The sequence below is a fragment of the Wasmannia auropunctata genome, unplaced genomic scaffold (assembly GCF_000956235.1).
Source record: "Wasmannia auropunctata unplaced genomic scaffold, wasmannia.A_1.0 LD336095.1, whole genome shotgun sequence".
In the NCBI taxonomy this organism is placed as follows: domain Eukaryota; kingdom Metazoa; phylum Arthropoda; class Insecta; order Hymenoptera; family Formicidae; genus Wasmannia; species Wasmannia auropunctata.
In genome coordinates, this window is record NW_012026795.1 from 1,718,021 (window position 1) to 1,745,439 (window position 27,419).

Consider the following 27,419-nt stretch of genomic DNA (forward strand, 5'->3'; position numbering starts at 1 on the left):
CCCCCCCCCCGTACGATAGAACTGTAAAATAGCGTTGGGCGAACGCGCGCGAGCTGAGTTACGCGCGGCAACGCGTATATTTATTCAGATACACGTGTCCGCGCATCTCGTTCATTCACGATGCCGCGCCCGTTGCCGCCCGTCCGATCGCTCACAATGGATTATTATATGCGTTTCGCACGCATCCGGGACGCATTTTCTCTTTCATTGCTTTTTCGCGCGATGGGATTAAAATGTGACACGCACGCGCGCGGGTTTCTGTTTTCCACCGCGAACAACATTTGCCCGCCAAACAACAGCCGCCCCGTATTGTCAGTGGGGGGAAAAAAAAGAAGAGCGCAGCTGACCGAGAAAATGGATGTGTCAAAGCCGTCGCGGAATTTTCGCCGAACGCAACGAGCTGAAAAGATCGAATGGATGGAGAAACTCGTGGTACCTTATATAGCCCGAGGCAGGATTCGCGGCGCTGTTCCCATGGCGAAAATCATCGTCGATATCTAAAACGTTCGCCAGTAAACTCTTACTGCTCCTCTCCTGCAGCTCCAGCTCCTTCATCCGATTACTCATGAGGATGGTCTTCTTCGTGATCTTCTTGCCCGGCCGACTCATGCGCAACACACACGGCAGCCATTGTAGAAACAGTAATTTAATCTGCATGAGAACACATGGAATTATTGACTCGTTAAACTTCGTAACTGTATCGCGCATCGTGTATCGCCGCTCTCCAACAAAAATTCCTCGCAACTTCATTCCCCTGAATCTCTCTCTCTCTCTCTTATAACGAGAACGAAAAACCGTTCAGAAATTGGAGAGTATAGAATTTTAAAGTGGCGTCCGCGCGCGCTCATCATATTCAAAGTTTGATACTTTCCAGGGATTTACAATATGTAGTTTAAGCCACGAACACTTTGCGATAAGCGTCACTCTAAGGGATAGCCGAGCGTTTCTTATTTTGAATATATTCTAAAATGAAAGATACGAGAAATTCCCAAGTTACGATATCTTTTATATTCTACATTACCGTTCAGAATAATTTGTCTTGCCGTGACACAGCGGCTTCTTTCAATGATCAATACCGTGAAATATTTCAAATATCTGTATATTTTTACTCCTTTAATGATACAACATTAAAAAAAAAAAAATCGTAACTATACTCTCTAAATCTGAATCAGTGGATAGTCGCAGATTATCAATGGTCATTGAATGCATCAGTTTCAAGTATGTCACTGGTAATCAGTGAAATTCAACTTCATTGTCTCTCGGAAATCACTAATAAATAAGTGAATAATCGCTATAATCGTTGACAAATCAGTGGACTTCGCTGTTCTCGCTAATTGCACAGCGGATTCCCTCTGTTTCACTTATTCATTAACGATGCAAGGCGTTACTGAGTCAATCAGTGACTTTTCCACTGATTCAGATTTAGAGAGTAAAATATTTACTCGGTAAATTTTAAATTTTGGCTTCTTTTATATCTAAACATGATAGCCGAATTGTATGTTTTTTTAGCGGAATAATCAAATTAAAAATTCTATGCAATATCATATTATATTGACGTATTGTGCAAATACACACTACGGTGTTTTGTAAACGCGGCGTACTTGTTTGAATCTGAAATATCCAAACAATTCACATGTACTGTGTTGACTTGCATGAAGAAACTTGCACTAACCGACTGCCGCTGGCCGAGAGTGAGTAATAACACCTCGAAGGCATTTTAAACTTCCAAGAAAGCACCGTTTCCAAATAGTAGTAACAAGCCACACCGCGAAGCTTACCGTACAAAACATATTGCTAACCATTACGCGAAGTATCCTTTGCGTGCAACGGTTTGAATTATTTCGCATTGTTCCGAATTCGTGAAAGCTGCCTCTGATTTTTTTTTTCGTAACAATTTCCACTTGCTTTAAATAAGGCAATAGAAATATTAAGATATAATTTGTTAATTTTATTAAAATTTGAATATTCCGTTGAAAATAATGATAAATTAAAAAAAATGGATCTGATAAACGCTTATATACACGGAAAGCACAATTTTGCTGAACCAGATCTGAAAATAATTTTTGTTCAATAATCAAAATAATTTTGTGGGAAAGTCAAAATGATTGCTAGAATATCAAAACATTTTATAGCAATGCTTATCAGCATTTTAACATTCATGTTATTTTAACATTTCAACAAATTATTTTGATGATTCAACAAACAATTATTTTCAGATCTGTATTTAGCAAAATTTTCAGACCTTTCAATAAAATCGTTCTTTCCGTGCATGATCGTATTTTATCATCGCGATTGTAAATTATATTGTACAATTTCGAAATTGTTGCTTATTCAATTATAGAGCGTAATAGAAGGCAATTAAATTTGTAACAATTTCGATATAATGCCACTACAACAATGACGAAAGCAAGTGGAATCTTGTTTAATCCGTTTAGTTAAGCAGCTTACTCCGCTATGTATCTAAAATGATTAACCTTTATTCAAATAAAATATTTTACCGCACGATCGGCCAAATCGTTCTTTCAGAGCAAATTAAAAAAAGATCCGACTGCACTGTGTGATGGTTTAATTAATTTTCTTTTAAGCTGGTGTAACGATACGCGTTACAATCCGTTCTACAAAGACTGCGCGAACGATAGACAATTTCAACTGGATAGAAAACGCACAAAGTTACAAAGAGAAGGATAAATAGCTGCGCGATTATAATGATTACATTTATCAACGTTTATTAGCGTTTATTTATTTATTTATTAGCGTTTATTTAGTTATTAGAGTCATTTGTTTCAAAATTCGAAATTACCGTTTGTTTATTTCAACATTGCGTCATTAATAATACACGCTACATTTATCACATTTATATTATATACTGTTATTTATCGTTAATTAGAGTCAACTATTTGCGATATAGTCAATTCAATTGTACATATTTTCTTACCCAATTTGGCATCACGTATCTGTCGGGCGATCTGTGATGATAGTTGAGCACCAGAACGGTCAGCACGACGCTGCTCGCCACCATGAACATGATGCAATTGAAGTATGATCCTGAATCGAGGCGATTCCCGAAAATCCCCCGAAGAAAAAATACAAAAAGAAGGCGATTAGTCACGGAAATATTTGGATCGACGATGCTTAGCAGCCTCGTTGAGAATGAAAGATTATTCTCCTGGATTCTCTTTAGTTCGGCTCAGATCGTAATCGTCTTCCCGCTCGCGAATCTTTTTACTTGATACCATCCGTTCCATTTTTGTGCTCGACATACATATTCGATAATCTTTCATTCGCTTAGTACGAGACGTACGAGTGCTCGCGCGTTTTCCGGTGCGCGCGGAGAGGCTCAGAAATTCAGACATCGCGGGAGAATGTCCGCGTCTGTGAAATGTTTTTTACGCGAATCGCGCTTTTTCAAAGAGAACAACGCCGCTCTTTTTAATGCGATATCTTCACGGATTTCCTGATATTATATTTATCGAACAGGAGTGCGCTTTCAATTCGCTCGGGCCACTTGGGCAGTTATGCCTTCTTTTCTATTCTCTGTGCAATTCCCGTATCGTACATTAGCCCTTTTTATCTTCAAGCCCTTTTTCTCTTCCTGCCGGGGAGGGCTTTTCTTAGAACGCCCTCGCCGATTTCTCTATGCTCTAGTAGTATAGTGAACAGCACAGCGAGTATTACACACGGAACATTCTCCAGACGCGGCGAGAATTCGAGCCCCTCCGTGCGAGTGAAGACACACACGCCACGATGACACACTCGCAGTCACAACACACCGACGGTTCAGTGCCATCCGAATGGACCTGTCACGGGAATCGACTCTTGCGACTCACACTCGAGGCGAAAGTTGTGAGAGAAACAAAGAGACAAGCGTAATAAGCGGTATTATTGCTCGGTAATATAATAATCGGGACAGATTAACACATATAGACAGAGATAGAAAGCTAAAGATAAAAGCACGCATATACATGAGTAAGAATATAGCATACGCATTACATTCAGCAACAAAAATATCTACAGGACACGCCGGAGAGGCGTCTACGAGATATTCCTCCAGGTGTTCCTTTACGCGCTTTTCGCACTTCTACGTTATTTGAGCAGGCAATAAAAAAAAAATGTCTAAGGAATGTGTCGCAAAGATAGCCGAAGGACGTTCTAATTTCTGTTGAAAACGTTCTTTGGATATCCCTCAGTTTTTTTCTCTCGGACTTTCGTGAGACTTATATTCAAGCGGATTCACTCATCTAACGGGATTCTCTAACATCTCTAGAATTTCTACAGTGGATATACATCGATACGCGTAACCCAGTTCACCTGCTGAAGTTACGCTGAAGTCAGCGTTTCTCATTTCGCCGGAACGGTGAGGGGGGGTAACTTACGTACGTCAGTTTTCTTGGTGTTAGATAAGCGAAAATAAGAAAATTGAGAGTAGAATGTACTTACTTGCGCGCGGAGTACGTGTAGACGTGTTACGAAAGGGAGGAGGCAATGGTGTGTTGCGCAGAGAAATTTGCGACGGAGAGAAAACGCTTACGCTATCATGCAGCTATCGAAAAATGCAATTTTATCGAAAAGTATACACACAAAAGCCTTCGGGTAACCCTCTACAGGTTTGTCAACGACCCGCGGTATCTAATAATACTCAAGAAATACGCAAGAGTACACAGGGATGCATATCGTGAGAACGTTTAAGCTGCGGTTAAGACTACGCCAACTACGATCGGATTGGGATGCAGTTCATCTCTCGATTTTTATCATCGATGCGGCGACTATCTTGCGTCAATCACGATTAACACAGAATTCCTCAAGAAAGTCGTCTTGAAGCGTCGGGGGATCTACTGTAATCGAAGTTTGTTTCGATCGCAAGTGGTACGCATCAACGACAGTTAGTAAACACTTCTTTTTATTTTTCTATTAGTCTTATGTTACATATTGTAGCGGTTTAGAGAAGTTTATCTTCTCCCTCTCATGACGAAAATAATCAGCCCTATCGGCGCACATTTAAATTACTGTGTAAAACATTAAATCGATCTTAAAATCTCTTTAACGTTTCGTTATAAAATATTCCGGCGCCATGCTGTGAAATATTCTAATATTCCACTCTTCCCTCGGATTACTTTTTTTCACAAGTAAATAACTAAGCTTATTATAGCGGTGCAATCCGTGCAATGGTGTGTCGCGCGGACGCAAAAGGTTTCTCGCAAATTGAAAAGATTTTCGAACGGTACATTTTCATTTGCCTCGTCCTTCGCGCGGACGCACAGTCGAATATTTATCCCCCTTTCTGCATCTGCGAGGATTTGCTCGCATAATTCTAATTACGGGCCCCCGAACTTTCCCCTTAAATTATTAGATCGTCATGGCTCGGGCCATGGCGCGTGCATCCGAAATATACTACATCAAAGCGCAGAGACTCGCAAATGAGCAACTCCGAGCTGGGACGCGCACGCGCGCGAAAATAAAAAGAAGGAACGGGAGAGCTTCAAGTGGCGGCGAATAAAATGCTAAAAGGGTTGCCTTTTTAACTTCTCGTGTTATCTCGGCGGCTATGTTTAACGGCTCCATAAAGCTCCGGGCACGAGCGTCTTCAGGCTGTGATTAATCGCCGTGTACGAAAGCGCGGCTATCTCCTCTCGTGCCTTTATTAATGGATCCTTAAGACTCGCTTGCCATTACGTGCCAGCTGTATATTTATGACGTTTCGAGTTACTTAATCCTTCCATTGATCGTTCGCTGGAAATTTCGATCTATCATGAAAGCAAAATCGCTTGATTGATTTCGCAGGAACGGAAGCTGGACCGAGATGTAGGGAATTAAAACCTTAAAAGCAAAGATATCGAGTATCTTTATTTAACAGTGATATGTTATCTTCATTAAGTTAAAGCCAAGATAAATTATCGTCTAAAATTCAGTACGAAGAGATTCAGGATATTTTTTGTTTGATGCACTCTAACTCTGGTTTCGTTAAATCGTTTGATCTACAATTGGGATCTCTCTCTCTCTTTCCCTCTCCCCTTGAGAGAGGGATAATTGTTTATGTATATTTATTGATGGAAACATTCGTCGTTTTCATAAATAAATTTGTTTTTCATGGGTATTAGATCGAACGACGTATTCTCCCGAATTAAACATGATGCGGCGGTTTTTGCATTAATGCAGCATGAAGAGAACATTATACATTTCGGCGAAACTGCCGGTACGTGCGACATCATAACTAGCGATATTTACTTCAAATATTTGTTTCGTGTGCACGTAGGCAAATATGAACTGAGATAGCGGACAAAAATTACGTCCAATACGAAGCGTAAAGAGCATTTCGTTTTCTAGCTTTATTAACAGGCTCGTCCGATTGTTTGATCCGGTTGTGGCAGGGCCGAAAAAACTTTGGAAAATACATATTCCAACTTCGGCTGCGTGTACGCTTTATTTCAGCCGTCATATGCTCCAATTTAATTATATCCGATGAAATAGCTGACGTCGTCAAATTTCCAACTGACAGATAGGTCGTAATTTAAATTATTCCAGCGAATTAATTAGTTATTACATGCGTTGCAACGCCGGACCGGTTAATGTGATGGTTAATGGAGAATTTACGAATCATTGTAATGAACGTCGATGTTTCGCCGCTTTACGAAATAATTTGGTGAGAAAACAAACAATAATAACGCGTGATTGATGAATCGAAGAATCGCGTTTTCATGTTATAGCAAGTTACAATAGAAAACTAAAAATCCGGCACGGATTTTATTTTATATGTCAATTCTTTTCGCAGTTGTATACAAAGCAATTATTTTTCAAGAATTATTATCGGTTCGAATTACAAAATAATATGTCATTGAAGGAACTAAAGAAACGCGACGGAAAATAGACTTTTAAAGATATATATTTCGTTTCAACGCCGGCCTGACACGGTCTTTAATTGCGGTTTATAATTGCGAAGCGTTAAAAGTTTTACAAGCGGAATAACTTCCATTGAAGAGACGCTAGAGTGGCAATTTAAATTCTTCTCATTTTTACGGCTTTTAAGTTAATTTCCTTGAGTATATATATGTATATATATATATATATATAAACGGAGGAGGATTTCATTCACGTTACCATTCATGTAACTATGATGCTATTCACATCATCATCGACACCGTACTTTTAAAGAATTATCCTGTACCTGTTTCATAAGGAGTCTACGGTTTCATAATAACAGAGTTAAAGTTTTAAATAGATCTTTTCTGAACATAATTAAATTCTTATTTGATTCGTCCCAGTTTTAATGTATTCGCGAACATTTTATGTTCCAATTTCTATTTAACGTTTTAACGTACCTAGCATATGTAACACATATTAAAGTATACAAAACGGAGATTATTATATACACGTGTATATGTGTGTATGTGTATATATATATATATATATATATATATATATATATATAATTTGCGGAATAATGTAAGTATCAGATTAATATTGGATTTATGTTAATATCAGATATTACGGCTCTTGTGCAAGATAATAAAGATTGTCGACTCGCCGAAGAATTAATTATCGTCCTAGTCAGTATCATACCTGCGTAAACGATCGATCGTGGATAATTTTTGATAAGATGTGTTGCTCGTAGCACTTTCCGCATTCCCGCGTTTTGTAGAGCTTCCGTTAGTACTCCGAATGTAGCTCTACTTACGCGAACTAATTAATTTCATTATCGACGCTCGTTTTGCCCTTTTTTCGATTCCATTAACTAGTCCAAGGCTCTCGTCGTTCATCTCGTTTTCCGGATGCATTTCCTTTCGTCGAAAGCGCTTTTTTCCTTTCCCTTAATTACTTCGAGCGACTTGTCGATGGAGTAATTCGTCCGTTACACGGTTATATAACATGTCTCTCTCTCTCTCTTTCTCTCTCTTTCGTGCGTATGTCTTAGCAAATTGCATCCATCACTTTTTTATTATGAGCTTTACGTCCCCGTTCAGCGCGTCCGGCTTTACTACTTTACTCAATTTCCGCATTTACGTACGACTTGCGAAACTGACCCTTGGTTACTCAGAACGACCGGTTTTATCGATACTACGAACGCTTATCCGCATTTTATTTCTCTCTTCTATTCTCTTCTCCTCTTACCTTGCCTCGGCTATCGCGCAAGCGTTTCCGAGCTCATCTTGTTAGACATGAATTAACAATAAAAGTGCTTGACTACTTTGATGATCGCGTATAGACAGTGTCCTTCGACCATTTCCATATCCTATCAAATGTAACTTATAAATCGTATTTATTTCAACGTTGAGTTAGTGAAATTAGTTCGAGTGCTTATACAGCAATTTCAATGATTCCAATTTCAACAATGTCGCGGATCTTGCCGGAGAGACGCGATAGACGAACAGGATATTCCGCTGGCGTCTTCACTTTGAACACTTAATAAACGCATTGCTGTCGTTATCGAAAGTTACACTTTTCAAGGAGATAAAATACCGCCGAGAATTATCGGCGACGACATCATTGCGTTTCCTGATTGCCTGAGCAGCACTTCAAACTTTCTTTATGACAGCCACGTTACGTTAATTGCGTTGCTGTTGCTCCTCTACAAAATCATCTTGCTTGTCTACAGTATCATTTTGCAAAGTTTTCCTCCATTCTGATATCAAGCCACCCGGCATCCGGCTGACCTGGCACTTGCATTACCCCTTAATCGCTCGATCCCGACTTTTTTCCGCTTTTAAGGTAGGCATTTTTACAGTTCTGGCGTAATGTCGTTTACAGTCGAGAGTCGCGGAGAGATCTCATTCCTGCAGATGACTACTACGAATTTTAATATACTCTTGCAATGTTCTTTGACGCTCCCGGAGAACGATTGTTCTCATTACGTCGCCGACTGGCGGGTTTTCTCTGTTCGTTTTCTGATCACCAATCTTGTCATAGGAACACTCGGCTTTTCCATTATTTTCCCTCTCATCTCGCCCCTCCCCCGCGCTCGTCTTACATTACACCTCGTTATTTGCTCGATTTTTGCTAGAGATGTCACGTAGGGACGCTCTCCGCTGTTTTTCCCGTCAACGATGCTTCTTCGAGTCTGCAAAATGAAGAGAAATACCCGATTGCATTTATATATAAGAATCTCTCTCGCCATAATATTTTTACTCGTTTTTCCATTACTTTTCAATTATCCCGAGCGGTCATGTGCACACATTCCTAGGAAGCGCAGGCTCCTCCTTTTGCTTTTCATAAATGTCGTTTCTCATTCCCGGTCCCTTTCTCTTCTTGTCCGGCACTGCCGCGCCTCGTTTTCCTGCCTCGTTTCCACCGTTTTATACGTATCGTCGTACGTTTTGTGGCCGCCTTTGATTACTGCACGCGTGCGTTTATGACCCGGCCACGTGCGAACGCTTTTTACGTCTTCCGACTTTTATACAGTTACGTGGACTCTCCGCGTCCGGCGGAAACGCTGTTTTCTGAGGAAAATATTCTGAAATGTTCCCTCTTCTCTGTAAAGTCGCACCATTTACAACCTCGTATTTCGTACTTCGGTCGCCATATCTCCGTCAACGGGATCGGATTATTTATGTAGTTTGCCAGTATTTTCTCAGTCGGACTCAGTGCAAACTCCGCGGGGCGAATGAAAAGTTTGGAGGGAGGAACCATCTGAAAAGTGCGCCGCGATGTGTCGAAAGAGGACTATTACAAAGATTGCTCTCTTGCGATTTCGCGTCGAAGTTCCGCCACAATATTACTCCCGATTCTGACTTCCTCGTAAGTTCTCGCTTTCTCGGTCCCGAGCATCGCAAGCTTTTCTCTCTCTCTCTCTCTCTCTCTCTCTCTCTCTCTCTCTCTCTCTCTCTCTCTCTTGCGAAAACTTCTCTTCTTAAAATAACTCTCTCAACGAGAGAAGTCGACTCGCATCGTTCGATCTTTGTGGAAACGGTTGCAATTTTATCCCAGCGAGAGAGTGGGAGAGAGAGAAGAAGTAAGTCATGATGAGGGAGGAGAAAAGAGAAATCGTCGACTCATTGTGCAGCCACGAAGAACGGGGAATAAAGTAGCGAACGTTCTCGAGTACGGGCGTTCGTCAAAGTTGCATGATACTCGGAGACTGCAGCGGGTCGTTTCGTAGCTGGCTGCGAGAATACGGAAGGAGGAAGCACGGAAAAAAGAAGGAACACGGAAGAAGGAGTCGTAGAAACCCGCATGGCATGGTCGAGTGGCTCTTCGAGACCGTCCACCTGCTCGATTGAATTCTTCGATCGACTGGAAGAGATACGAGGTTACGATGATAAGCGTATCGACGTGTTATCTTCTATTCTTTTAGTATTTGCATAGATATCGTTTTACGGACAAAAGTAGATTTAGTTTTTTTACTTTACGACAAACGATTTATAATTATTATAATTGATACAAATAGATGCTTTTCTACTAAATGCTTTACATTGTAATTGAGAGAGAAAAAAATTAAATGAAAAAAAAAGTTTAAAAAGACATAGAGTTGCTGACAATTAATAATTTTTTACGTTATCTCGTACACACTCTTCTACTAACTGGAATAATATCCAAGCATGTAAATTATTATTTAATCTGACATTATGGCAATTAAATCGTTAAACGTTACGGACTTCGGTATACAAACTGTTGAGAGTCTCCGCTTTACACGATGGCCATTGTAGCCGGCGACGACGTAGCCTCGTTTCGTTTTGTCGCGTGGGCGGATGTTAGCGATACACACACTACCTATACAGCGGCATTTAAATAAGTCACACGCGAGTTCTCTTACGATTTTTATCAGTATCGTCCACCTGTCGGTAGCTTGCGCTTTTGTGAGCGTACGTGGTCGATGGCTACGTGCGGAGGTGTAAATAAATAAATCACGTTGAACGCTATACGAGTTTCCGCGGCATTGTTGCTCCATTGTGCCTCGCGTCTGCGATGCGACTATCGTTACCAATAGCAATTCTTTCAGCGCATTATTTAAACCAAGTAATCCAGTGGATATTTGCAGGCAGCATTCCGAAAAAGACGGCGTATCGTATATATTTTGCGGCTTTGTATCAGATATTTAAAATAATTATAAAAAAGTAAACACTAGTTCTTAAAGATTGCATATAGGAGGGAAGGATTCTCTGTCTTTTGAGAAAGAGAAAATGAAAAATTATGGGAATAAAAATAGTGCCAAGTTACTGCACACATTTGTATATTCAAATATCCTGCTTGAGAGATTGAGTTATTTTAAGTGACTCGTGTGATGGTTTAAATTTTGTTGAGAGAGAGAGAGAGAGAGAGAGGGAGAGAGAGTGAGATAATTCATAAGGAGTCACGTAGCATTTCTGCGAAGTTCATATTTCTTGTAACGAAGATTCAGCGGTACGGCTCGTTTATACGACTGTTGCACGTACGAGAGCGAAGGAGTCGTAAATTTCGCCGCACCACGTCGCGGTCCATACGTTGGGTGCGATATCTCGGAATTTTATTCAATGCGTTTGGTGCACCGCTTACCGCATCGCGAACGGATTTTCGCGGCACTTATCGTATCCCCTTAGCGGAGAAACGCATGTTCCGACTGAGATTATTGTCGACAGTTTGGCAGACCGTTTATATGGCGTCCCGTATGCGGATTACTCTTTTAAAGCACGCTCCTTTCGCGGTCCAACGCGTCAGAGAATGCAGAATCCCAGTAGTGTAATGTGCGCGCAGTTATTACATTACATCCTTCCGTCGCCGTGCCCCGAATTCTTCATAGTCGCGCTTGCAAAGTTTCGATTCCAGAGATTGAAAATTTGTCCAGAGTGTATTTTCCCTTCCTCTCACGCTGCTCTGCGTTTTTACAACGTTAAAAAAGTTAAAGAATTCTTCTATATGATTTTTTATGACGTTCTAAAATTCTTTATTGTACCGCTATATTTTGCGCTTCTTCGTTTAAGCGGAAAAGGGATAATTCTTTTCAGATATTAAATTTCGCGATTTATGTGCGTAAAGACTTTTTAATCATAAACTTGAAAAGATGAAGAAAGTAAAATTAAAGTCATGTTAGAAAGAAGATACGAGAAAGGAGAATATAATAGATTCCATAAATATATGTACAATGCGAAATTTAACTTATCAAATCTTTTCTCGTTTGTGCCCCTAACGTGGAATATAATCGATATTTTCGATTTCCGCAAATGATACCTAAATATAACTTGTATATAAAAGTTAAGAATTTAAAATTCTGCTCAGGACAGGTTCTAAAATATGTGAGGAAATGAGGAATGGGCAGGAAGAAATAGTATTCACGGAGGGACGAGAAGGCAGACGTGTAATTTCGATTTTACGTTTATATCAGATAGAATGTTTGATCCTGAGATATATTTATTCATACATGAGACTATAACGTGACCAATAATAGAAGTGGACGTTCAAATAATAAGTTATATATACACGCCAGAGAGTCTTCTCTGTTGGCAAAGTATAAGGAGGGGCGGAGGGGTATCGAGAGAAAGAGAAAATACTGGAAGATAGGAGTTTCCAGTGGCACAGCTACGGCAGCTACTGGTACAGTTCTCGAACAGTGTCGTCCAAATTGCGCGGTCCGCGCGTCGCCACGCTTATCAGCAGTAAAAATGATATATCGTCGGAGAAAGAGCTGCGCGAGAGCTTAATGGCTCGCGAAGTTAAACCTAACTGCGTTTAATTGTAAAATGAATCACTGCTAAGCGCCGCGACAGTGGTTAACTCCGCGGGACGGACTAACGCGTACGGATTAATGCGGGAAATAAAACCTGTTTTATGTTGCTTGAGATTATCGCATACGTCGTATTTCGTAATTTTGTGTGATTCTGCACTGAGGAGATTTCACTGTGTGTCTTGTCCTAACGAACGATCAATTCTCATACGGTTTAAGCATCACCGGGGCCGCCGTTGGTAGCCAGAAAACGAGACAGAGTAAATTTCCCACTTTCGTACGTGGAATAAAATAACATTCGAGCAAAGCCTCCATTTTTCTACAAATTTACGACAATGTGGCGATGGGCTCCCGTTTCGCTGAGCCCTTTCGATTACTGATTCTAATTGCTCGAATAATAGCCAGACCAATGTCGTTAATGTATGGCAGTCACATAGTTTACGATGGCACGTTCTCTGTAATTATCCGCGAATGACAAACTATCATCCGCGTGGAATTGCGAGTTTTTTTTCCTGATATCGTTGACGGAGCCAAAGGTATATGGAAGATAAATATATTGTACCTGTGGAAATGCTGTGTTATTATAGAGATTCAATAGCGTCAATAAATTCAATAGCTTCTCTTTCCACGTTGTATACGCACCGGCGTAGATTATATTTTGCAGCGAGATATATAGCACGACATTTGTTGCATCCTCATCGAAATGGGTTGCTGTTCCCGCTCGTGCGATCAGCTTCGTATTTCTCCGCACACATACATATACATGCGTATGTATAATGCGTATGTAATGCATTCTCTCTCTCTTTTCCTCTTTGTCTTCAGCATCTCTCGCGCGCTGCCGAAGTCTGCGCGCATTATTTCATCGTTGATAATGCGTGCATTGTTGTATATCGTCCCTTCCACGCGTGAACTCATAATTATCATGCGCGTGGTTCACTCATGGTAGTCGACCGCAGTGATTTTGCTGCACGTCGAGATTTTCGAAATACAATACATGGTGTACGGCATCGCGCCAGATCATTGTCGTCGTCGCGAAATCGCGCGTATCTAGAGATATTGTTTTTTTTTCCCGTTAATTTTTAATTTCAACATGTGCGCGCCGGCACAACGCGATTCGAAAACTCGCGAGTGTGAACCTACATGTAAAGAAAAGGTCTCGAATATCCGTTTCAATATTTTTGTTTTCGATTTGCGGATTAGCCTTCGCAAATATTTTCCGTGTGTATCACGAATAATGGATTGCGTTCCCGGTATCCCTAAAATATGAAGCTCTCCGTTCCTCCGTGTGAATATTTTCGCGCGCATATTCGTCTATTATTACTTGCGGGGCGTTCCGCGAATGGGTCCGCGTTCTGCCCTATTATTCTTTACTCAACAGAAAGTTCCTCAGTATTTCTTTCTCGGTTACATTTCGTTTTTAATAATCGTTCACTATATTTTCCCTCTTTTTTTCGATCTATATCTATCTTCCTGTTTCGAATGTCGATATCAAAAGATACATTGTGTCTATATTGATTTTGCATTTAAGGCGTCTGGCGTCAAGATTATCATTATTACCTTCGTTCTAAGGACGTCTGTATGTCTTGAATTGATCTGTTTTCATCGGGGTCAGAGAGCGAGCATTTCCAATAGAAATATTCTTGTGTATAACGTATTAAAATTCGATTTGCATTAAAACTAGCGGTGTTCGTACTAACGACTCTTGTTGCCGCATGGTAAAATTAATGAAATATAATAGAGAGTTGCGGTTTTGTATACGTAACTCGGACAAACACGCCGAATTTGCGTGGTAACATAATTCAATGTCCGAAATAATTTAATTTTATATTGTTGACGCTATCGTACGGATATTTCGTACGGAAATACGTATAATTATACTCGCACTGAATGCCGATATGTACACACATATACGTGGATACATATGATATTCGTATATAATATTACGTATATATGTCAAATTAAACAGGCCTTCATTTAAATCAACATGTCTCGGGTTACATTCCAGATTTCACCATTTCACATCGATGAAATACGTATCGATTTTTGCAGGCATTGTAGCCGCATGATGGAAATACTCGCTCTTGAACTTTGTACTTCGAACCCTCAGAAGCTTCTATGGTATAATAATTATAACTACTATTTGGCATGGTCGAGCAATGCCAAACTTCAGAAGCAGTGAGCAAAATTAGCGAGGTGGCACAGGAAGAAGAAGTAGAAGAAGAAGAAAAAGAAGAAGTGGAGTAGAAATAAGGGGGGAAGAGAGCGATGCACTTTCCATATATCGTCTACTGTCAATATGCTCCGTGTATTGAGACTTCACTTTGTTACCAGCAGCAGAATCAATCACTGTGTGCGCCATGCACGTAATATACTACGTACTGCATCAATCGCACCAGACTCGGATGCTCGAACGCGTGTCAAAGAAACGAGAAAGAGAGAGAGAGCTCTTCCGATCAAAATAGACAAAATTGGGGGAACGGACTGGCAGAGAGAACGAGCACTAATTGTAAGTTCTGCGTGTGATTCGAGACAAGGTCTAAGTTTCTACGTGATCGTGAAGTATGCGCCAACCAAGTTCTTTTTTTTTCTTACGGTGGAACTTTTTAGTAAGCCTTGCCAGAGGGAGGGAGAGAGATAGAGAGAGAGAAAGACAGAAAAGCAACTTCGTGGCTCTCGAAATATGTACCATAGAGCGAAAGACAGAGAGGTACGGAGATAAAACTGAGAGACGGAGATAGAAACAGAGAGAGAAAGAGATAGGGTTAAAGAGAACGAGACAAAGGCAAAGAAGCGACTACCAAGTCTGACATAGCGTACAAGAGGAGTAAACGTTGATATCGTTCTACGATCGTTGTACGCCGAGCCGCGCCTATCGCGACGTTCCAGAGGGCTAATAGAGAGGCTGACAGATCGACAGCGCAGAGCAGAAATCCACGGGAGGTGAGCGACACGAGATTACGAGGAGTTGCGAAGTTAGAAATTGCGGGGGTAGCAACGACAATGGCGGTGGGTGGCGTGGCGGTATATAAGTAGCTAGTACAGCTCAGAGAGTGACTTGTCATACGCTTTACTTATCGTACGGCTACGCAAGTTGAAGTTTCGCGACTGCAGAGCGACAGGAGGCAGCCTATAGAAGTGGGAAGAGAAGTGTGGCGATGGTGGGTAGAGCGGCGGAAGAGAGTTTTAACTCTTGAGTGGCATTACGGGGTTATGACTGACGTTTTGGTGCAAATAATTTTTATACGAGCGACATGCGTCTCGTGCAAATTCTTGGACATATTCCTTTTCTTCCTCGAGAGGAAAAGGAAAATGTTCTTGGAGCATAAATTCTCTTTCTCACATCGTGCAATGTGTTTAATTCGACATGTTTACACGTTCTAATTTTCGCAGTCATTTACTTTATTTGTTCCAACGATTGGCTTATCGCTCTGAGACAAAAAAGGGCTACCAATCAAGAGCGAAGAGAGTAAGAGAGCGGAGTGGATACGAGAGTTGAAAGATGAGAATGAGGAAAAAGAAAGAGGCAAAGAGAGAGAGAGAGAGAGAGAGAAATAGACGGATAGAATAGACAGAGAAAGAGAGGCGGTAAGACGGTGCTGGAAAGTAAGAGATCATTTCCTTGATTCAGAGCCTTCGGTGCAGTTTACACTTTCACGTGATATGTACGTACTTTTTACCACTACCAATGCAATACTAAACTCGTAAGTTCGAAGGTGCGCTAGCACCCGATCGAAGATCAGAGACTCTGCGTAGGAGAGAGATTTGCAGATTGAGATCGAGCGTGATAGCATTCGTAGTCGTCACATTCACACGCGCACGCACAAGCCTCCTCTTCGCGTTCTCCGGTGGCGGGTCTTGGAGCTAGCGGAAGAGAGCTACCGCCGAAGCGAAGCGTATTAAATAGACGCGCGCACATCGACGATCGATCGGCCGAAATGATGAGCCACGAGCTGTTACGCGATGTCACACGAGTACGAGTGATCCCACTTATAGAACACAGAAACACGCGGATTCGATGAGCGTGAACACATGAAGGTATAACGAAGCTAATTTACTCCGAAAATGTGAAGCGACGTTAAATAAAAGCTCGAAAACTTGGGCGAAAGAGTCCGCGATGCGTGAGACTCCCGAGATGTCGCGAAATAAAAAAAGAGATCCTCAATTCGATTTGATAAGTGAGTTCACTTAGTCGGTCATTCACAGCTCACGGCTTATCATTTATCGCTCGCCTATGTACGCGAGATCTTGAAAGGCGATAGATTTGAAGAGTCGTCTCTCACACGCTCAGAAGCGTTCGCGTCGCTCGCAGGGAATTTGCGGAGAGCGACGAAGTGCTGCCGCTTGAATGGGGAGAAGCTCCGTTCCCCGTCGAAACACATCCGCTTTAGAGTTCTAGCTCCGCCGCGAGCGAACACGCACGCTTTTTCCAAAGGCTCGCACTTACATATGTAATCAGATGTTAAGCGAAGGTGATTCTTGCCGTTCTGTAGCGACAGTCGCGACAGAGTGACACAATGTTAAATAATTTCAATTTCAGTGTTTAGCGACAGACAAATCAACGTTATTCTTTGTAACAATGCGATAACAAATTATAATAATTTTTAAGTTCGTTCTTTTCTTTTTGAAGCTAAGAGAAATTAATCTAAATTGATTTGTTAAAAAAATAAGACTTACAGCTGTGTAATTAATTTAATTAAATACACTGCGCGCTCAAAAAGATATTAGGGCGTTGTATTTGTAAAAAAAAGTAATAAATAAACGTCTATTTATATTAATAGTGAACTTGGAATCAGAGATATTTCAATCAAATTCAATCAACCGATAAATTTATGCCGTTGTCTCTGTTATCTGATGTGAGCGAGCTTTTGGTAAGTCGATTATCATAATGCTCGACTGTTTCGTGTGTCTATGCGCGTAACCATCCGAGCATGACTGTACGCATTGCGTTGCATAATTTGCGTTTCATGCGGTGAATAATTCGCGCAGCACAGAATTGCCGTTATTGTAAAACTTTATCGATCTCTATTAAATAAACGTAATTGCATCGCTTTTACGAATTATTACCGCGCTTCCCGGGTGCGAGTCATAATTATCTCTACGTGTGTACGATCGAAAAGTGCCAAAATGACGACGCAGTGAATTAAGAGTTTGCATACACAATGCGTACAAGATCGTCTCTCAGCGATATTACGATAGCGCCGCGCGGGATCGCTTTCCATGAAAACTCACAGCCTCGCTACGTCGAGTCGTATAATCCTAAGCCCGTATTCATATCCCATATTTATTATTACGATCGCCTGATTGTATGACACACTCAACCCCGGGGGCGCGGGAGATAGTCTCCTCCCGTATACGATCTTCATATTAGACGATAAAATACGGAACGAGACGGATTTATCGTTCAATATGGGATATGGATGCGGATGTTTAAAAGTCTCCATTCCAGGGACCGCGTAGATTCCTTTCCTTCGTCGTCGATAATTTGCTAACGGCGAGTGCGATCGAACGAGCTCGTATTTGACCGAATGTCAGACGGTTCATGCGCAACGATAAATAAACGACGACGCGACGCAGAACGTATAAAGCGCTTAACGCATGCCCGTTGTACCTCGCGACCGTAATTAGAAATGACGTATCGCTGTTTAATTGTCTGTTGTACGATTTATTTGCCACAAAAGCGCGGTACGTTGCCTGTAAAATGAGCCTTGTCGTTTGTGTGTGTGTGTGTGTGTGTGTGTGTTTTCGCGTTGCTCACTATTTCATTCCTCGATTCATTAACACTGCATTCGTAACCGATGCTTCTCAGCGTTTTTACTACACACACATACCACTTTACTTTTGAAATCTTGAGACTTTGTCTCTGTGATTTATCGTGATTATTTACGGTAAACTGCAATGTGCGAGAGCGGCGTTGGTAAAAAGCCGTAAGGAGCGAGTTGCGATCGGGCCAAGTACCGCCCGTTTCCATTGGCCAAATTTATGATTTCGTTGTTAGACAACCGTTAAGGAGGATAATCTTTTCAGCTTTTCGTATATCGTCGTGTCGCATCACGGCTGTCACAATAATTTTCGGCTCTCTGCAAAACGCGTTGAAATATGCATTTTGTGTATTCAAAAGATGCAAAAAAAAAATACATTAATTACGGCACCCTACTGCTCTGTTTATCGATTAATAATTCCCTCTGATAGCCGAACGATGAGTGTAACACATAATAACGAAATACGTGATATCTAATTATATCTTCGTTACATTTGTTGAATTATAGACGCGAATTTATGTCGCCGTAATGCTCGGCGGTGTATATCAATCACCCTATTTGCATTCAATCCGGCAAGTTCACATGTATATCCTGGTTAGTTGGCTTTGCTATAGCCATCATGAAAATTACATAGCGTTAGCGTATATACAATAATTGCATTTGAGTAAAATAATCGCGTCAATTTAGAATTTATAACAGCCTGAGATAGAATTTATATCTAAAGCCTGTCAGAACGCAGATTTTGAAATATAAAAACGAGGACGACCGCGCGTAATCGATAAGTATTATAACATTTCGCTGTCTTCATTTCAAAAGCAACACAAATACGTAATACTTAAAAAAAGTAATTATAAATGATGTCTTGAATCTCCGATATAATAAAATAAAAATAAAACTAAGGTTCAATATATTTTTAAAACTCGTGTATCTTCGATTTAAATAAAAACTACATTTTAGAACTTTTCGCAATTTGAAATTGATATCACAGTAAATGCAATTTAGTTGAATGTTGTTATACGCCGACATGCAAATCTCCTGGGCGATGCGATTTTGTCGTGCGTATCGTTAAAATCGACGTAATTATCGTAGAAATTAGATTGGAGTCGAAAATTCGCGACGCGATTGTCGGTCGAACAGACATCACGTTCTTTCGAGGCTAAATAATCGCGAGCGTTTACTGATAGACCCGTTAATTAATGTTGATGACGCGACGTGAATCGAGCCGTGCGCTTGTCGTTTGTCCGTCCCGGACTTTCGGATATCTGCAACGAATGTCGACCGTTATGCCATGAAAGAGATACTTAATACGCGATAATAATTATACAATAATAATATCATATGTGAGTCGCAAATTTAACTATTTTCGAGTGTCAATAGCGCGATGACCGTAAATTACGTAGTATTTTTGGACATTCGGTTTTTGGACATTAGTCGCGATATAAAAGCACTCTCTGCGGCTTGTCGACATGCTTGTTGTTATCGTTGCCACTGTTGCTGCAAACGAAAAGGATAGGCGCAGCGGGAGCTCGGAAAACATTGAAACATTGCTCGAAATCCAATCTGACACTACTAATTCGGTTCACTCGAATATTCACTCGTCATCTATACGCGAGTTTTTTTTTCATCCCGCTGGCAAACTATAATTCCGTTCTCTTCGTTTCTCCGACAGTTCGCATTTCCGCAAAAAAATTTTTTTTACGAAAATGCGTGAACAATTTTCGAGTCATAAATAATTGAAACTGAAATGCTCTTTGCGGGAACTTACGAGGAGTAATTAAACAACAACGGCTTCATTGTCCGTTTAAAAACCGAGCGAGCTTGTCTTTTTCAGAATTATAAAACAAAGGTTTTAGCTTTGACGATATTTGATATTAAATATCAGCATTAAATATTAAACATCTGGGACATTCCAATTCCCCGTTTTTGAATATGTCATTAATTATTAAAGATAAAATTGTCAAAAATGAAAATTATCACTGAAATTACATTCCGGTATGATTGCAAGATATACAACATGATAAGCGACGCAGACTTAACATTCATTAAATCTATAAATTAGAATTACAACGTATGCATGCTTGCCCGTTTCTTTTCAGCGCAATGTTAAACTCACGCTGCATCGTGTTAACTCGATTATTGTGCTCGTGTGTATTATCGCTATCCGTCGCACTTGTTTTTGCGAAATTGAATTTCGACGATGCGGCAACGATACAAATGTTTCGCATCGCGCCGATAATGAAATGGCCATCTGTATATCGCCATTTTCAGCGCGATTAAATTAAATATCATGCGTATTCTTTTTTTGCGCGATCGCGTCGAAAATTTGACGCGCGTTCGCGAGACAGATACGATCGTGAAATAATTGTGAATTAGCACGGTTGCGCGACGATATTCCTATTCCGGGCGGACGCGGGGAGAGGTCGCTCCCTCCCCTGATCACCGGAGCGAGAGATTGAGGATGAAATGTTGAGCGAAATTCTACGTTGAATGCCGAAAGGGGAATTTTTTCGCGAGCGCGCATGTCGGCCGAAGCGGATTATATACGCTCGCTCGTGTCTTTGAATTTACATGAGCCTTTAAATTTCCACCGGCTGCTCCGTCCGTTTTCTACGCGGTGCATTCGATATAAGTATCCTCAGAGACGAAGAGGGCCGGTGTAAGTGCGCGCGCTTTTGCCTCTATTTTGCGAATTTTTGGGGCAGTCAGAAGCTGTTTTGGAAGATTAAATTTCTCGCGGGAGAAAGAAATTTCAGTGTACTTTTTGACGGATTTTTAAGATGAGTGAAGTCTGGCTCTCTCGAATGCACGAGAAGGAAGAATGAAACGTTCTGTTGCACTTTTACGAGCTGTTCTACTTCTTCTGTCACTGTATATCTTTGCCGCGTATTTCTTACGAGGAGCAATCCAAAGGACTTGGAAAGTAATTCGTTACGGCGTGCGCTCGTTTCCGCGATTTCAGATCGGTAACAAGTATAACATTCTCTATATTCTAGAAGCGCACGAAATATACGTCGACCGTCGTTTGATAATGCAAGTTTCGCCAAAGGCGAGTAGAAGTATTCTCTTGAAGGGGCATAGATACGTCGGCTGGAATCCCTTTTGGCAGCGACACAAGTTAAAGCTGATTACGCTTTGTTGCATGTTCTTCGAAGTTAACTGATGCGAGCGATTGGCCGGTCAGTTTTCGTTTTTCATTCATGAACTAACCGGTTAACTTCACTCCCGGGGAAGTATGCGACGCACAAAGGAAAATGCGAGCGCGGCGCGCGCGGCGTCCGAATTGAAACGGGAGATAAAAGGGCACGCGCGCGCTCGAATTTTGCCCTGTAATCGCGAGACGGACGAAAGTTTACGGGCTATGCACTTATAATATCGTAATTTGCCACCTTCCGGATTACGATCTCGTAAAGTTTTAACGCCTGGAAAAACGGCGTTGAATACGTATCGCATTCTATTCGCGAATTTCCCGCGCGGGAGCGCGAGCCAATTATCTCGTTCCCCGAGCTTCTTATCGGAACATTCATTCCGTTGAATGATTCGTTGGTCCATAAAAATTCATGACATAATTAACAGTAGTGTGCGTGATGGACTGTGAGCTCGCGGTAATTTGTCATTGTAAAGTATGCACTTTATTATAAAATCGTTAGCGTAACGTTCGCGAGGATGGTTCAGAGTAAGATTAGCTGAAGCACATGAGATCTCGATAGACTTTTAAACTGATAACTTTTAGATTTTTAATTAACTTAGGAGATTACAGAAAATTTATATACTTTTCATTTTCTCTATAATTATTGAAAAACGTACGTCTCAATAAGAGGAACTTATTCCACAAACATTTGTATAAAAGTACACGTTTATACTGCAAAATGAAATTATAGCGAATGCAGACGGCGAAATACAACAACTTCGTTCCACACAATACGGAAAAGTTTTGGACCATCGAGCACCGGGGAAATTATTCAGGAAGTAACGAGCTACTCTTTCCTCTCTTGAATATTAAATGATCTTATAATCTTTATTTATGCGATGCAAAGTTACTCCGCTACCGCCAGCGCAATCTGACTCGATCTTGCGGGTATCCTTTATCGCGCAATCTAAGTTGGTATCTCTATACGAGACGTCCTGATTGCGAAATAAACTCACGCTTAAACAGTTTAATCCTTCCGTAATTGTTTCTCCTGTTACTGCCGCGTAATTATCAGGTTTCTTGACCGTCGCACGTATTCCCGGCGCTTCTACCCGATACCTCCCGCAAACGGTTGCTTTTGGCCAGTGGAAAGGGTAGGTAACATCGATCGCTATGTTAAAATGGCTCTTTAATGGCAGCGGTTCTTAGCTTCTCCGGCATCAATAATGTTGCTTGTCTTCTCGATGAATATTCTCGTATCTCCATGGAAAATATATAATTTATGATTCCAAAATTATGCCAAAAAAAACTTGTCTCTGTGCACTTTTTAAAGTTCTTACTTATAGTACAACATTGTACGTAGAACGAGCGTTCTGTAATTCCAGAACTAAAATGAAGCTATTATTTTACTGCTATAAACTGTAATTAAGGAAAGTTTATTCGAACAAATAACGTTCCATTTATAAAACTTGAGGTTTGTTTTGAATACTTAGAAATGTATTGTGTATTGTGTATTTGCGGTTGTATGAATGGCATCGATGCTCGAACAATGAACGATTAAGCAATGGAAAATATGGGGAAACACAAATTGAAGAGAGCGAACCGAGTAGTTTATAACGGAAATTGCTTTCCGCTAAACTTACGAATCCAAGGAACAAGGTAAAAAAAAACCGTGTTTCGCAACGTGAAACAAAAGTTCAATAACTTTAGCTTATTTGTAAATTCTTGTTGTTGAGTGTAAGAATGAGGTGTTCAAGGAAGTTTCGGGGGAAATTGCGAAGATTGCGATTGCAGAATTGCCGCGCTCGTCGGGTCTTACCTGATGACGTGCAAGCATCGCACACGAAAGACGTGTTTAAGCAGTGATTACATTCAGCAGACATTGCCTGTAACGTATACATATCCATTCGCGTCTCTCTCGCACTCAGACACGCACCCCGCGTGTTATTCGTTACTCGTTCACGTCGCGCCGTTTACTTCGCGTTTCCTTCGCGTCCCAGATACACACGATATCGAGAGTATCGTATCGCAGAATTCATTACATTTGCACAAATTGCACGTACCTTTCAGTTCTCATCAAACAACGTCCCAGAACTGTTTTGTGTGTAATCACGAAACGAGTAACAATGACTGGAATGCACGGTATCGAATGACCCTTCTCTTTCTCATGGATTGTGTTTACGTGCACCATAAAATTCTACACGCTTCTGCATTGTTTGGTATAAAATCTGTGCCATCCAATTCAAAGGGGGGAGAAAAATGCAATGGCATTTAATTAATTATCTTTATCAAGAGCTCTTGAAACATTGAAATGGGTCAGCGCTAATTCGTAATTACAATTTTATATATATGATAATTTATCATTTAATAATACATATAATTATAATATGTATAATTATAATTATCGTCATGGAAATGTAATATTTCATTAATATCTGCCATTCTAATTCGATCCATCATTATGTTTGTTGAGAACCTCGGCGGGGCGACGTTGGAAATGTTATTCGCCATCGAACGACGAGTCGAATAGATAATTTGAACCGCTCGCTCGATCGCACGAGAAATGACTCTGTGGATTGCTCTTTAGTTTTACGATAGCGGCTGTGCCTGCTTTTGGCATTCTTACGACAAGCGTTAGGAAAAGAAGAAGGAAAGGATGATCTAGGCGGTCATGCCGCGAGTGAAAGAGGGTATGACGTGCGGGGAGTTTTCCATTTCGAATCTGTCGCAACCGGGATCTCGCATCGAAGAAGATCGATATTTGCGCTTCCTACGTCGATTCCTCTTCATCGAGTTACTGGGTCCTTTCAAATTTTCCACGCACGTCCATATATGCGAATAAGCGCGAGCCGCGTACCTATGCGAGTCTAGTAAAAAAAGTAAGCCACGTGCTGCACACACCGAGCAGGCCGAAACGTGAACACGGGAATAAGGCCTTGACGTAACGATCTGGCAATTTTGCACAGATCAGCAATTCACGGTGGACGATCGAGTCACAGAGCGTCACGATCGGGCACGATGGCCCTTATCCATCCCGATCTAGAATGCTGTTTGATAAAGTCGCCGATATCCTTGCGCGCAAGGGTCACAGCGATTTGAAATAAAATGGACTTTGTAAAACCGAATGTCCCTCGTTTCCGACAGACGTGCAAGCCTTTTTCTTTTCCCTCGCGAGATAGAAATTAATTAATAGCAAAATCGTATAAAAACAAGATCGTAGGAAGATCAAAGTGGATTAAGATGTAATAACAATTGCCTTTGTGAAGTAGATATTATACTATAATATAATGAAAGTTAAGACCTCAGCTTAAGCGCGTGAACTTTATTCCGTTTTGATAAATTTGTAAGCAGCGTAATTAGAAAATATAACAAAAATAAGAAAATTTCTCTGATTTTAATATTTCTACGAGAAAAATACGACAGGCTAATAAATTGTTCCGCGAAATTGTATCGAAATATAAAGTGAAATAGAAAAAAAAAATTCGTCGTTCTTCTCAAGCACATTAATCGCACACGTTAAGGACAAGAAAACTCCCCACAGCGTCGAATTTTTAGCCTCATCAGGGTAGGTAAGGTAGGAAAGATGGATCGGTACCTATAAGTGGCACCGCCTCGGAGGTTCGCGTCAACACGTGGGCCACCAGCAGGGAAAACACCGTCTGTGACAACAGGATGGTCACACCTGCAACATCACACACACACACCCGCCTGGTTTCGTATCCTGCATCTCGGCGTAGACGACGTGCATTGTGTGGCGTGAAGCCGATCGATCGACCGACCGGCCCGATCAATCAATCGGCCGTATGTATTTTCCTTGCATTTGCTTCTTTTCGAAAATCGTTCCTTCGAGAGGAAAGGGAGGGTGGTGGATACTCACTTCTACGAGAGGGTGTCGCGCGAGAAGGGAAAACTGGAGGAAAACGGGTGGGGTGATTTCCGCGAGGAAGAACCGGAGAGGCCGATGCTTTCGCGGAACTTCGCGCGTTGCGCACTATCTGACTGCAACTGCGACCATTACCACCGGTCGCGCGATGCAAACACATTTTCCACGCTGTCCTCCCTCCCCCCGCCCCTCTACCCCCTTTTCTTTTCCTCCCTCTTTTCGTCGCAACCAGATTTTACGGGTAAACTTCGCAGAACGGCGCCATCGAACCGGCGCGCATCGCGAGAAATCCGGCAGGATACGTGGGTGGCTTTCGCAGAATCGTCTACGTAGAAGACAGAGATCGCGGTGAGAGAGAAGATGAACAACCCTGACGGCTCCCGGGAAATCCGGCAGTTCTCCGCAAATTGATGCCGCTGTTTTTCCAGCGAAAACGCGGCGCGGCGTCGGGAGCGAGCGCGTAATTCTGGCACTTTGTAATAGATCACTCCGAATCCTCATATGGAAATGATCGCGCGGCACACGCGGTTGGAAGATATTAATCCACCGACGAAATATTTATGTGAAAACAGAATGCCAAACAAACTCATTGCATTTGCATTTCACGCTTCGGATAAACAAAACGATTCCTTTTCATGCGAAATAAATAAATCCTTAAACGTCGGAAACGAACTAATACTTTTAATTCGCTAATTCGTTACCATTAATTGCGATCAGGGTTTAATCATCGGCAAGAAATGAAGCTCCTCGCACGCGTGCACGTCGTCTGCGCGACAAAAAAATCCAGATGAATTACGTTCGACGACAAAACGATCTCCGTTTCTCAAACTTCTTGTTTTAAAACGTCTCATCGGCGAACGATCGTTTTTCTTCCGGGATGGAAAGGATCGTCACCGGCAGGGTGCCGAAGCGTCGCTTGCTTCAGATTGGACCTCGTGAATGCCGAGTATTCCAAAAATCAAAGGGTTGACCGATAAATCGGCGTGGTCTCGAAAAGCCGATCTAGTAGAATCATGTATCCGATTATCCGCCACCAATCTACTTGCTGCTGCTACTTTCTCCGATAAATCGACCGACGAGCAAAGCGACGCGCCGATGCTCGAAAAGGACGAAACCGCTTCCGTCCACTCGTCGATCCGGACGACGTTCGATTCGGTATCCACCAAATGAAACCTCACAAATCGATTCGCGCTGATCCCTTAAATCGGCTTTGTTCATCTTCGGACGCGAGGATTTTGCGGCATCTTGCGAATACGCGAAATTCACGGGATTCCGGAGAAACGCGGTATGCGGCTGTCTGTTCAATTGAAAATTCACGACTAACCGATCTTCCCAATAAATTCGAGGGCGCGCGCCCGCGCGCGCTAGTCGATCTCCGCGAGTCGATTCATCGTTGCATTCCCCGGAAAACTAAGAAATTCGCGTGAACTTCAAAGCTGCTCGTTGCGTGGAAGCGTGTGATAGGGGTCTCGCTGGCACCAAGATTGGATCCGTACGTGCGCCGACTTCGTGATAAAATTATGGATTATGCAGATCCAACGGAATAAAGAGGTCGCGTCACGATCTTATTTCGGAAGGAATCGTCTATCCGTGTCATCTGTCTCTGTGTGACAGTGAAGATCCGGCTTCATACATTGTTCCGTCAGTAACAAATGCACTGTTTTTATTACAAATATTCTATATCTTCTAATATTCGGTGCACAATTATTTCGCTATTATTGTTATTATTATTATTATTATTGTAGCTCTAGCTAATTACTTCTCTTATTATTTTCATTGTAAATGGAACGGCGAGATTAAGGGTCGCTTTCGCAACTGATGGTCGTAAACTTTCTTGCTTCTCTCTACTTTCGCGCCGGAATCAATTTAATCCCTTAATCTCGACGGAGCTATTCTTCCGTCCGACCGATACGAGATTTTTTCCCGGTTTGAAACGCCGGTCGGCAACGCCCTTTCACGATACGCCTGCTGGAACCTCGTCGCCTAATTCATTCTCAACTGCACGCTCTTTGTTTTTACTTGAGC

The 27,419-nt window shown here is 41.5% G+C and overlaps 1 protein-coding gene across 4 annotated transcripts in view; it reads right to left on the reverse strand.

The window, feature by feature from the left end:
* The window catches only part of LOC105462690 (neuronal acetylcholine receptor subunit alpha-7), a 213,285-nt gene that overhangs the window by 5,027 nt on the left and 180,839 nt on the right, over positions 1-27,419 (reverse strand). For all 4 annotated transcript variants that reach the window (XM_011709490.1, XM_011709489.1, XM_011709488.1 and 1 more), the window contains 2 exons: positions 2,936-3,045; positions 437-651 (listed from right to left, as the gene is read on the reverse strand). In XM_011709490.1, coding sequence (XP_011707792.1) covers positions 437-651; positions 2,936-3,045 — 325 coding nt within the window. The remainder of the gene's footprint in view (positions 1-436; positions 652-2,935; positions 3,046-27,419) is intronic.